The following is a 13899-nucleotide window of genomic DNA, read 5'->3' as shown; positions in this document are numbered from 1 at the left end:
GTTAGGATCAAGAATTACTTTTACTGCATTTTCTGTCAGATGCAGCTTTTCACTCCCATGGAAGACAGCGTTTCCAAATTACTGAAGAAAGTGAGAAACTGAGCAGAAGCAAGAGTCAGGAGGGAGTTTCATGTCACAGGAGTATGATCAGTCTGAAAAAGACACACATCTGCAAGGGGGGGGTGTGTCTGTCAGGAGACAGCAACCACTTCTGATCCAACATCACAAGGACTTGTGAGTCATTAGGCAAATGACCATCAGCTCTTACAAAAGGCACAAAATCTTTTCCATTCCAATTTACATCAATATTTAGCTTTAACTGGTAAAATGGGTTAAATTAATGTAATCTCATCAGACTCTCCCACTTTGTGCTCCCCCCCAGTTACAGTTTTGGGCAGGACAGGGGAGGGGATGCCCAGGACTGGCTGGCACCTCTGGCAGGAGGCTGTGTTCCTGAGTCCTGGCACACATCTCAATGAGGTATTTAATCTCACTCACCTTCAGCACACACATTAAAGACACTCATTAGAGGAATGTTGTTCTAGACCCAGACACACCTCCCAGCCCTCTTCACAGGAACAGCCGATTGCAGTGACTCTTCTGGTGCCCAAAGTTTGTCATCAATCTATATGGTCTGAGAGAAACTGCAGCTGCTGGTGCCCACTTTGCTGCATTTTTACTGTTGGACCTTCATCCACATGTTGTTCAGCAGGACTTTAAACCAGATATTTATACCATACAAGTTTTAAACAGGCTGGAATTGTACCAGACATTGTCGAGAAGAGAGTGACCTTGGGGAGCTGCAAAGCTTCCTAATGGCTTGTACTTCCCACCACAAGGGCATCCTGGGCCTTTAAAAGAAACCCCTGAGAATTGTATGAATTCTGATCCTCACAGCAAGGAAATAAACACCTTGAATGGTTGAGGTGAAATGTGTCACCCTCTGCAGAGAACAGTCCCAAAGCAGTAGACACACCTCAGCCAAGGGAGCAGTTACCTCCTTCATCATGATGAGGATGGAGTTCAGCCTTACAGGTACCAAGTCAGCAGCTCAGCGTGGAGCAATTCAACAGGAAAGATGTTTCCATCTTGCTATTTTCACTCTTTTCAATATTTCATTGTCTTAAAAAAAAAAAAAGCAATCCCACCATCTCCCCAGTTTCCCAGGCTACAGTCTCACCAGTCCCCTGGTTTCTCCCCATGAGCATTCCTGGATGATTTTTTTTTTTTAAAAAGCTAAAGTGACTGCCAAGACAATGCGTTTAACACATTTTAGAATTATTTGAAAGTAGGGAGCCAACCTCTTATTCCTTCCTTAAGTCTCCATAAATGCAAAGCCTGGGTGAGGAGTGACACAAGGCACATAGGAAAAGCCTGAAAAAGCAACAGTAAATTTTGAGAAACTTAGGCTTCTGTTGATCTAGCAACCTTCTCTCCTATCACTGCTTATGCACTAAAAAAAAAAACAAAAAAACAAAAAAAACACTAGTTTCAGGGTAGAAATTTAACTTAAAACAATAGGAAACAGAAAAAATACTGAATCTGAAAAATCATGATCTCAGAATTAAAGACCATTTAAATAATCTGGAGTGACCACTGCAAAGGAGAGAAGAGCTCAGGTCAGCTTCTGTTTCTCTACACAAACAGAACCGTTCAAGTTATTTACCCCACCTACCTCAAAACAATGAACAAATCACTTCATTGCCATTGAGCTCCTCTGCAGGAGACTGGCCTCTATAGGTGAAGGTTTTATGGAGGACCCAGGTGCTGGTACTGGAAGGTAACTTTTAAAGAGGTTCAAAATGCAGGAATAGGGAATTATTACCTCCTGACCCAGAGTCATCTGCAACCCAAAGCACAACAAATGGCTACTGATTCTCCCTCGCCAAGATGAGAACTGCAGACACATCAATCACACCAGGGCTTTTCAAAAGACTTTTCCATTTTTATAATAATTTTTTTGCTAGACGGGTAAGAAGATTTATACAATAAAATTTTCAACTGAAAATACTTTTTCACAACAGTGGAGCAAGCAGTAACAGCCGTGTGTGCATTTCACAGTACATGACTATCTGGTACAAAGATGGACAATATCACAATTAAGGTCAGATACTCTCCTCTGCTCGTCTGCCGTCCAGTCTCATTCCATGGCAGTGGAAGAGTTTTCTGCACAGGTCTTTGCAAACGAGTTCACAAATCAAACTTCTACAGCTTATGGGGTCTGCATAGAAATCTCCATCCCTGCAAGATGGTAACGAGACTGTTTCAGCAGTTTCCTCAATTCAACTATTTAATACATGGTCACTAAGGTCTATACAGACACGCACACGGGGACAGACGTCAGCACTATAACAAAGAGTGAGCTCTACACTCACAGATGCAGATCACTTCAAGTCTCTGCTACGCAGGTGAAGATGGACACTGACCCACTGTCTCTGCTTTAATTCCCTTGGAACTAAGTGAGGGCACGTGAGGGAGGTACATACCACAAGCTGTCAGCAGCCTCGCAGCGTGACCTGGAATACAAAAGGGTAACACTGATATGCCTTCACTACTTGCATATTTATTTTTTTATTCCCCTAAACCAGACTTGCAAGAAGGACGAGACCCTAACGCAGTAATTTAAGAAGCTGACTTTTACAAGCTGACTCCAGATACCATCTTCCTCCAGTGCAACACACGCAGACTGGTTCTTTCCACAGCAAGAAAAGACAGAGGCATTTTGGGCAGAGGTCCATTCCTGTGGGCACACAGCTGGCGTGCCTGCTCCTGCCCCCATTCTTTCCAAAGGGAACTGTGGTCTGTTTCAAAGAATCTTGTCATCTTTTACCAAAGGCGAAAGCTACCCCTCCTTTCCCAGAACAATGGCTTCAATGACAATTTAAGTCCGAAAATCCAGGCCCAGCACATCAGTCACTGCTTTGCCTTTTTCACAATGGTGCCAACAGCTGATATGACTGTAGTTTTGGATCCACTTGCGCTGGTTGTCACTGTGACAACACCTGGCAGCGTTGCAGTGGTGGTGAGGATGGTGGGCTGAGCTATCGTTGTCACAGGGATGGCCGAGTCCCACTTGCTCTTCCTCTTCTGGGCATCTGTGAATTTGATTAGACCAAGCAAATAAGGATTATTAGCATTATGTTAAAGGTCACCATTCCCTTTGTAATACCCTGTCTTGTCTAGTCTTAATATACCACTGCTTGACTAGACAACTTTCCCTCACATGAATTTCAGCATACACTGGCAATAAATGTTGAGGGGAACAAAACTATACACCATAAGAGTCAGAGGAGAACTCTACACCTGAACTCCAGCCAAATGGAGACAGGTTCACTCCCTGCCCCAAGGCACACTTAATTTTAACAGAGCACACGTATCTCAGTTGCTCAGGTACAGGCACAGGACACACTCCACCACCTCCAGTGCTCTTTCTCCCTTCCTCCCAGTTTAAAAGGCAGGTTGCAGGCAGGAGAGTGATTTTCAGTCTTTCCAAAGCTCTTGAGATGCAGCAGTCCCAAGAACACTCTACAACTATAAACATCAGCAGGTTTCTTCTTTGCTATCCAACCCATTTCCTAAGCTTTCACCTCAGGACAGCCATGGGACACGGGGACTAGAAAAAAGCTAATCTGTCAGCTCCTGGCAGGCACACTATATACACAGTCAATAGGGAGCCTTTAGGGTTTCCAGGAAGCACTAATCCCAGCATTACTACAGCTTAATAGGTACAGTCACAACTGTTCTTTACCTCCCACGGTGGTACTGGCTGTTGTGGTGGTTGTAGAAGCGGCACTTGTAGTTGTACCCTTTTTAGTGCCAGTCACAAATTCAATCTGGGAAGGGAGAGAGACACAGGAGAAAAGGGAGAAGATAAAAATTAAATATTAATATTAATAATTAATTGATATTAAATACGTGGTCTTTTTTTGACCCACACAGCTTCTCTATGTTTTTAAGAACAACTTTAATGTCATGTAAGACATTGGCCCCCAAGCTGACTGTCATGCAGGAAGAAAAATGTAGACCTTGAGCCAAAGCCTATTGAAATCACGATCATTAAGGATTCCTGCAACCCAGCTCCTAAGTCAGATACAAAAAAACCACATTTGTTAACCGGTATAAGCACAGGAGTTTGATATAGCTCAGAAAAGACAGATCCTGGTCATTAAAAAACTCATTTTTACAGTTACAAAAGTCCCTGTTCTTTTTCCTTTAAGAAACATGCCAGACAAGTCCCTACCTGCACGATTTACTGGGACTGCATCATAGCAGGAAACCTAGCAACAAGAGCTACCACAGCACGCAGCCTCCTATTTTCAAAACTGCAGATATGGGCAAGGACGTAATCAGATACCTGGGTTACTGTGCAAAACCCCAGACAAGCAGCAAGACGCAGCACGCACCGCAAGAAAAAAATACCTCCACGTACTGAGCGTGGAAGGAGCCTTCTGCAAGGTTAGATGGCAATCTCTGACATTAGACAGTTCTCTAATGCCAGCCACTCTCTTAAAAAAATAAGATTTTCCAAAGCCTGTCTGTGTTCTTTTTTGGGGGTACATAAGAATGTACAGTTTGAGACAAGCCCAGTTAAAACAGACCCAACATTTTTGGAAATTAAATGCAAGAAGGCCCTATCAAGGAGAACAGAAAGCAGATATTGTCTCACAGTGAGATATGGTGAGGAAATGGAGCTATAACTAGGCTATGCCACCAGGCAAAATGTCACAGATAATGAAAAAAGGCTGTTCTTTATGCATTATCTTGCTCGTATCTGGCTTAATGAATACCAGAGATTAAGAGCTCTAGTTTAAAAATACTGACAAAACAAAAGGAAATCCAGTAGAATAAATAACCTAGATAAATGGGCCAATAAGGAAGAACAAACAACTTGATCTGTGCAGCTTGGAAAAAGACATGCAAGAAGGATGGACAGAAGCAGGGGAAACCAAACAGTATCAGCACAGATCTGTTCACAAGAAACAGCAAAGCAACAAAATGAAATCCAGCAGGAAAACGAACAAAACCCCTGCATCTCTGTCTCTTTTGGTTTTGAATAACTACCTTTGTCCGTTCCTTCTTGGCCTTCTCCAATTTGTCCATTTCAATCTTCTGGGCTTTAGCTGAGAAAGACCAGAAGTTACAAGAAGCACTAGGAACAGGAAAAGACCACAGTTCTCTCTCTCACACACTTCCCATCATAAACAATCAAAAACTTCCAATTGTGTATAGAAAATTACATTGCCATGAAACTACCTACTGCTTTTTAACCAAAGCATTACTTCACTAAATTAATGATTTCAGAGACGAAAACATTGAAGAACCAATGTAAATGAAAAGGCTTTCCAGACTGATGAAGCATCAATAACATTCAGGCACATCCAACCAGAATGAAGCAGTCAAAGAGCAGCATGTGATGACTTCTCATTTATAAAGGAAGGGAAGACTCTAGTGCAGTTAATTAACTACAAAACACAAAGAGCTAAGTTAGGACAAAAGAAGACTTCCTGGAATTACCTAGTGCCTCATAATATGAATCCTCTGACCAGCCATGAGGATCAAACATGTCCTAAAGAAAAAAAAAGAAAAAAAAAAAGAAAAGAAAAGAGTAAGATTAGGGCTATTTCCACATACACACAAAAACCAGTTCAAAAAGATTTTATGTATTTCTGGTCACTGATGATATTCGTTAGTGATTTCTTCTTGTATCCCAGTGACACTAAGATCACAACAGGCCTTCTTTTATAGGACCATGTTCTGCTGTGAATGAAGAAACAGCTTGAAGCCAAAAGGATGCTGGGACATGATGTGCATTTTTCTGCTGCTCAGCTTCTATCCCCATCAAGGAGTTCCATGTATATCTACACACCTCAGCAGTTTTTGTTCAGAATCACTACAGCAAGGTTGGAGGCACTGAGGCTCAGAACTATATAAAAATGTTCACTTCAGTGTAGAGGATCAGACTAAAGTTCGCTTAAAGGACCTCTAAACAAGCAGGCCCAAGAAAGCTGACATCCCTATATAATTTTTTACCCACTCCTTTGCCAGTCCAAAGTATCGCACCTCACCTTTGGGTAATTTGTACCGAGTTCATCAATTGAGCAGAATTGGATCAGCTTTTCATAGATGCTGCAAAGGAAAGACAAGAGTTCAGAGACACTGAGCTAGAAGTAAATGGGAATGTTTCAGATTTGTTAGTAGGAAGAGGTTGTCACCTCTTCACACTGCAAGAGTAAAACTAGAACATAGGAAGCTACGCTCGCTCTGATGGATGTGGCACATCGTTAACCACATTTCCCACTTCCCCCAAATTCAACTCCCAGCTTCCACAACAGACATCTTCTAAAATACTTAATCCGAATCCTGTACATTTAAAGTCTAACCAACACACCAACTCTAGTTGTTGTCTCACAGAACACAAAGAGTTTTACTGTTTCAGTTACAATCAAATTACGTCTTTCTCATTTTTGTAAGCAATAGTACTTCTTGCTCAGGATCCTGTTTCTGCTACAATTCAACAAAGAGGAAAATTCTTGGCATTTGCTCTGTGGTGCTTTGGTCACAAAGAAAAGGTTGGTGGCTCACCTGGGGTTGCGGAACTCCTTTTTTCTCTGGATGATGTAGTTCATATCCATGCCTTCTTTTATTTTCCTCTCATATAGCTTTTGAATTTTATCCTAAGGCAGAAAGATTACAGGGTGAGCCAGTATTAGAAGGAGGAGCACATCAGCTGACAATCAAGAGTGTATGTGTGGAAAAAAGCCAATTGAACCAATGACCTCCCTCACATGGAGCAAGATGCCACCCAACTCCTCCCTAATATCAGGCAGGGCGATTAGTACAGACTCTCCTGCCTTTAAGGTCTGAACTTTCAGAACTTATGAACTTAAATTATCTTCATGAACGGGAATTGATCTTTGCATTTTCTGAAGGCTTCAGCAAGTAAAGATTTGCATTTGAGGCAGTAGTACAGGCTCCTTCCCATCCTGTTGCTTCCTGTTATGGCTATGACTGCAGAGAAGCAGAAGCAGCTCTGAGAGGGAGGGACAGGTGAACTCCACAGAAGTTCTCCCACAACTTACAGCGACCATCACACCCATCCTCAGACACCGGTGGCACCTGAGAAGCAGCTGCCAAGGCTACACCACACAGAAGTCTATAGGTGTCTTACTGGAGCCACAAGCCCCCACAAAAGGGTGACTTAACTCATGTTGGAAATGTCAAGTAGTCTACTCTCCAAAACAGAATAAAAATCATGTTTGTTTTTAAATCTTTTAGTTTCTCAGCAAGGTAGCGAGAGGCTACACCACACAGAAGTCTATAGGTGTCTTACTGGAGCCACAAGCCCCCACAAAAGGGCGACTTAATTAACTCAGGTTGGAAATGCCAAGCAGTCTACTCTTCTTACTGGAGCCACAAGCCCCCACAAAAGGGTGACTTAACTCATGTTGGAAATGTCAAGTAGTCTACTCTCCAAAACAGAATAAAAATCATGTTTGTTTTTAAATCTTTTAGTTTCTCAGCAAGGTAGCGAGAGACCTTAAAGTTATTTTTAGTGTAGTGATGTTGAAGGGACAGGAAAAACAGAAAATTTCAGGTGGAACATATACCTGAGTGGTACTACTGGGAGAATATTCTCAGCAATTTCCTTCATCTTTTCTTTTTGACACAAATTTCTCAGGTACGAGGCATATAAAATGAGACCAGAGGCTAGACCTTCACTCTTTCAGGATGGGAAAGCTGAGTCAGTTTTCCTTTGTTGCTGGATAAGTCACTTCATGTCTCCCTCTGTATGGACAATCAACTCAAATACAGAACTGACTACTGTCTAAGGGTTTGCTGATGCCTGAATAAAAGAGGATTGTTAAGAGCTGATATGAAACTCCTATTTCATCAACTTTAAAAAAAAAAACGCTTTAAGATAAATTTTCATCAGGTCCTCAAAAAATAAGGAGAAATTACACAATATTCACATCCAGTGCACACATCATGAGGTTTGAAGGAACAACTGCCAAAAGGTGACTTTGGGGAGTACAAATGATTGAATAGGTGTTCCCTTTAGTGCTACCTCCTCAGGGAGGGGACAATGGTTCACAAAGTCCAGACGGGGAACTACTAAGCCAACTTTACAGTAAAAAATACTCCCTTTGGCAGAGTTCAAGATCCAGATTATTAGAGGAAGAATCTGACAAAAGGAAAGAGCAAATCAACAGTGAAAAGCCTAGAACGTTTTGCATCTCTAAAGAACAAGCCCATCTCCTCACTCAAAGTGTTCTAAGATGTGGTTTGACCCGCTAACAGAGGACAAGTTCTTTGATTTAATACAGTAAACTGTTGTCAAAGGGGAAGAAAATCTGCTTTATTCTGTCTGCTGTCTCAAGGTCTGTGCATTCCTCAGATCTAACACATTCATTGATGTCAGAGCAGTAAAATCCTCCCTCAGCACAAGGAGGAACGGGTGTGCCCAGGTACACAGTGCGGACCAGAAGAAAGCGTGATCCGGATGGCAAGTCATTCTGAATCACCACTGCATGTTAGTAGCCTACTTTACAGAGCATTCCAGAAGCAATTCTTTACTTGTATTTCTGCTGGTCAGATAACTACAGTTAAAACTCAAACGGGTGGTAGGAAACAGCAGTCCCTGCTCTTCCATTTGTCTTCCATCAGGAGAACAGAACAGAAGGTTAATACAAAGTTGGTAACTGCAATTATTTGGGTGTGCACCAGAGAAAACACGCATTTGTTTTCTTTTGCTGCCTCTAAGCTACCAGCCTTCCCTCTAAATGTTTATCATCTAGAGATATGTAGGTGGAAAAGGAATCCAGTCAATGCTGCCTCAACTATTCCAGTCAGGGGATTCTCGGGCCCGTATAGAAAAACAATGATTTGTTCTTTCCTACGGCGCTGAATTTGCTGAGGTAAGAGGATACCAGCCTTCACAGTAAACATTGCTTCTGTGTCACTGGTGGGATCAAGAGCCACTTTAAAGCATAAGTGACTCAAAGAGACTGGAAAACAGCTTTAAGCTGCTTGGAGATTCCTAAACTAGAATTGCTGCAAAGTCTAAAGCATTAACACAGTGTATTCATAAATTCAGTGTGGTAAAATCCCAGCTTTAATACTGGATTTTTGACTTGTGCTAAAATACTGAGTGGAGTTCCCAAATATCGCCCCTCCCTACTGAATTGCAAGTCTTTTTTTAAAAAAAATGAACTCATACCAACCTGCAAGTGGTTAGAACATCTGCCAGGAGGCTCAGGAGGGATTTTGATTTCATCTGGAGACATGTTCCGCACTCTCTCTGAAAAAGAAGCTGGAGAGAAGAAATTGGGCATGAGTTCTGGCAATACTGAAGAGAATTTAAGGCATGCAAGTCATTAAACTTGTTTTATGCCCTTGCTAGTGCTAGTCTGTCAATGAGAATCAACAGGTTGAATGCTGTCAACTGGTACTCGTGGTGTTTTCAAAGTGCTGAGCAAGATGCAAGTAACTTAAAGGTTAGATCATTAGGAAAGGGATGTGATGCTTTATTAATATCTACTTTATACGGTGGCTCTGTGTAACACCCATGCTTAAAGTCTTATTTTCAAGAGCCTCTTTACCCCAGAATCAGGATATGAAAAGCTAAGCTACTTCCCATTTCAGCTGCCATCATTGGTAAGATCCTCAAAGGCAAAGGACCTGCAGAGGAACAAAGGTTGGCTTGTGGAACGCACCTCTAAACCCCTGCACTGTGCATAACACAGCCCTCCACTACTCCAGGTCTTCCATACACACTTTAAAGTCCTGCTCTGAACAGCTATAACCTGGAGGCTCTGTCAAAACTTGTGCCAGGATGCTCTCAGAGGCAGAATCAGACTGTGTATGTGGAGCATCACAGGATCAATCTGAAACAGCCCGGCTCATTACCATTTTGGGGGAGGTAATTACTTTGGGTCCCGTTTATTTCAAGACCTACCTACGTGAACCAAAATGGTTCAAGAAGGGAACAACCCTCCCCAAGGCTGTGAGGAGTTAACCACAGGAAATTACATTTCATCCTCAAGTTGTTTCCTTAACCAGCCCTTTTATCTTTGCTTATGGAGTCAGACTATTGCTAGAAAGAACAACTTGTTCCGCAGGACTGAGAACAAACCAGTACAGATTGCCAGATTTCTAACAGTATCCCAACACAAACAGCTATAGAATACCTGACTGCCCCGTAAAGATTAGTTTAATCAGTTATCAGCAAAAGAAACTGCCATGTTTCCCCCTACTGCTTGCTACTTTCCTACTACGAAGGGAAACCCAGGCAGTTTTCTAGTCAAGTCTTGGAGCAGAGATTTGGGCCACGTTTAAGCAGCTGGGACTGTTTTCAAGCATAATTTGTACAGGTAATACATCCCAGAGTCACAGCCTGTAGTGGATAAAAGAGACCTGACAGCAGCACAAATGTGATCACAAGAAAGCCATTCACATTTACAGCTCCTCAATTATACAGTCTTCGGTAAAGTGCCTGAACTACAGTTCCAGCACATCAAGTTCAGCTCCTTTGAATAAAGCCCAGAAGGGTCCAAAGGACAGACATTGGTGTTTGAACATGGCATGATGACCTGCCTTCCAGCACAGAGCGTCAAACAGCTGAGCTTACAGATAACCAACACTACACATGTTCAGTGCCTCTACAGTTTCCACTTCTTTTGTAAAAATGTAAAGCACTAAGGACAAAATCCTTTGGAGATGCAAAGCCAGTGGGCGACCACTCATTTGGTTTCATCAAGATGTTGCCGAGGGTTAAATTCTTCAGCAGCTGCGAGTAATGAACAGAAAGTGTCCTTTGGCATTTTCTAAGAGGGTGCCTCTATGGAAGAAGGAAAGCTTGCCAGAGCCCCTACAGAAAGGCAGGCAAACTGGAGCTCCCTGACAACAAGGCAGACATTTGTTATAGGTTACAGCTGCTGGTGGGATGGGGAAGCCTCTAGTTTAATTAGAGTTTCAGGAACCCAGAGAGACAGCAGCAAATAGCCTGAAGTGTTCATAATAGAGGGCACACCAGGCTTTCTGGAAAAGGTGAAAGCTGATTAATGGCTTAAGAGATTCACAGCATCAGCAGAAACCTTAAAAAAGAAAAAAGGCCACCAAATCCAGACTTCATAAGGCAAAAAAACCCCTAAGAATACCAAACAAAAAAAAAAGTCAAGCCTGGTTCCAAGTTAGACATCCCATAGGTTCCTAATCTTCGCAGATGACCACAAAAGCCACTGAGAAACAAAACCTTTATGGAAAGGAAAATTGTGGGCTCATAGAAACTCAGGATCTATGGGCAAAAACTCTGTTTAGCATCAAAGAGGTCACAAAGTCATAAGAGTATGTTCAGCAATCGATTCAAAGCTCCTTTTAAACAGAAGTAATGCTGCCCAATGAGACAATATAGTTTGACCTGTGACTTTTCAGGTTTTGGTGCTCATTTGCTCTTTTGTTTGAGCCATGTGAAAACAATCAATTATCAACACGATACTGATGGGGGAAGGCATCTCTTAACGCCTTATGAGGAACTGGAACCAAGACATCTTTGTCTATTGCAATCCCACCGTAGCTGTAGGCAGCTGAGTCAGCAGCGAGGCTCTGTGTACCCTGTTCCACCTCACAAATTGAGCACAGACAAATATTCATCATTACTCAGTTATTTCATCACATTGCAGCCAGACTGAGATGCCACATCATTAAGAAGAAGATGAGTTTAATCCCTTTGGGCTTATTTTACAGTAAGGAAATGCAAACTATCCATGCCCTCAAGCAGTCCTCAAGCTTCCTCCCCCAATGGCCGATGCCATAGCCTCTTCCCACCAGGTCTTTCCCTACAGAAAGGGGCAGCTGGGATTATCACTCCAGGTAATTCTGGAATTTGCACATATGGCCACAGGCTCCTGTAGAAAAGATGTTTTCAAAGTCCCAAGGACAGCTCTCTGCTGCCTATACGGCAGTAAATGCAGGCGGGCAGCTAACAACAAGGTGTATCCTGACAGGATACATCCAACTGCTTGGTGCATCCTGTTATTTCTGCCAAGATCAAAGTTTTACTTTTAGATGAGTCACAGGTAGCGACACTGGCTGCAGTCTCCAACAGGGCCTGTGATTTGCTGGCTCACATCCTAGAAGATCTCAGGAAATTGGCTTTTGGCATGATTAATCACTATGGGCACACCCAGATTCTGGCTCACAGTAAGTAAATATCTTCCCCAAATCAGACTCACAGTCCAGATAAAGAGCTAAGGCAATACAGCAGATCCCATGACTCAGACCGGGGTTCAAGAAAGGAGGAGCCAACGCACTGCCAGGTCTGCAACTCAAAGCACCCTGCTGCTGAAGGACGCTGCCACTGGTCCTCAGTTCGTGCATTTTCCTTCCAAAAGCTGACCTAAATGCTAAAAATTTCATCAGCAGAAGAGGTGCTTGTAGCTTTTTGCGCAGCCAGGCCATGCATTGTGGGAAGGCAGAGGTCTGCAGCTGCTCCCAGGCTCTGCACATGAGGCAAAAGCACAGCCAACTATCAGGGTGCACCTAGCAAAGATTCAGCATCTCAGGAGTCCATGGAGGATCTTTGATTGCCAGATCTTGGTGAGGCAGATAATTAAATGGAAATGCTACTTTTAATCTGCTTCAGTTTCAAAAAGATGGGTTACTGACTGGGTATATCCAACAGTACAAAGACGTGCTGCATAACAGGAGAGAAAGTGCCACAGAACAAACTCTGTACTCAGTTCCTTCCAGAAGGAAGCAACTGCTCACAGTCCAAAGGCTCTGCTGGAGACAGGGATGGGGGGCACACAGGAGCTTTGTTTCCTACAGATGGGTTGGCACTTTTTCCTAGTGCAGACAAAACCAAAAGAATAGAAAACATAGGAACAGGGAGCTGGCTGTTCCTGGACAGATGGGGATGTGGATCATCTGAGGTTGGTAAAGCATCTTGCCTCAGTGCTCTCAGTGAATTACACTGCTCCTCAGGTAGGATTAAGAACTCCTGTCCCTTTCAAGGCTCACTTTTATGCTGTGTCTTCAGTAGCCACAAGGGATTACAGGCAGTATCAGGTGCCAGTTTGTCTATAAAGGTTTGGTTTTTTTGCAAAGACCTGGAAAGGGTGATCAGAGGGGCATGGTTTTCCCCTAGAGACATGCAAACCAGTGGTGTCTGGTCTCTCAAACTGCATTCTTTGGCACTCTAATGAAGTCTGCTTGGCATAAACCAGGGTGTGTGGGTTTCTGATTTCCTGGCACCAGAACAGCCAAATCAGAGGGAAGAACTGGAGGCAACAACATGCCAGTGAGTCAGCCATCCATGGAAGGACACTAGTTCCCTTTCTGCTCTGTGGGCTGAGAAATGCAGAGGGAGACCTGCAATTCAGCCATATTTTCTGCTCTTATGAACACTGACTTTGTGCTCAGATATCCTAGGGGCTAGAGAGAACATTTCTTGCAGTACAAAAGGTAAACAACCATACTGCAAAGAACTTTGGGGCAAAAAAGCACATCCTAAAAGTATTCTTTTGCAAGGCTGCAGCAAACAGAAAATGCAATGTCCACCAGCACCATGTACTCTTCAGAGTGGTACAAAAAGCCCCAAAGGACAACACTGATGCAGAAATCTATCAAAATAAGTTTTTTATATACCTCCTCCACCACAGGGCAGTTACTGCTGGAAAGCTCCCCTCCCATTCTTTGATTACGTGATGACTGCTTCGGGACCTTGCCCTTTCCCAGCTGCTCGTCCCTGCTGTTTTCTCTGTGTCAACTCTAGAGCTCACCTAGCACACACTAAGCACATCAGGGAATGGATCCAGCTGGAAGCCTCACAGGAGAGAAGAAAAAAAAGAAAAGAAAAGAAAAGGGGGGGGGGGGGCAGAAAAAGAAGAGAGGGGGGGGGGA

The 13899-nt window shown here is 43.1% G+C and overlaps 1 protein-coding gene across 2 annotated transcripts in view; it reads right to left on the bottom strand.

Moving 5' to 3' along the window:
* Positions 1-1921: 1921 nt before the first annotated feature.
* The window catches only part of SAP30BP (SAP30 binding protein), a 30920-nt gene continuing 18942 nt past the window's right edge, over positions 1922-13899 (bottom strand). For both annotated transcript variants that reach the window (XM_014952709.1, XM_014952715.1), the window contains 7 exons: positions 9222-9310; positions 6583-6674; positions 6066-6126; positions 5515-5566; positions 5062-5120; positions 3749-3833; positions 1922-3095 (listed from right to left, as the gene is read on the bottom strand). In XM_014952709.1, coding sequence (XP_014808195.1) covers positions 2914-3095; positions 3749-3833; positions 5062-5120; positions 5515-5566; positions 6066-6126; positions 6583-6674; positions 9222-9310 — 620 coding nt within the window. In that variant the 3' untranslated portion in view covers positions 1922-2913. The remainder of the gene's footprint in view (positions 3096-3748; positions 3834-5061; positions 5121-5514; positions 5567-6065; positions 6127-6582; positions 6675-9221; positions 9311-13899) is intronic.

Source organism: Calidris pugnax, unplaced genomic scaffold, assembly GCF_001431845.1.
Source record: "Calidris pugnax isolate Ruff unplaced genomic scaffold, ASM143184v1 scaffold9, whole genome shotgun sequence".
NCBI classification, from domain to species: domain Eukaryota; kingdom Metazoa; phylum Chordata; class Aves; order Charadriiformes; family Scolopacidae; genus Calidris; species Calidris pugnax.
This window is presented reverse-complemented; position numbering and strand designations above follow the sequence as displayed.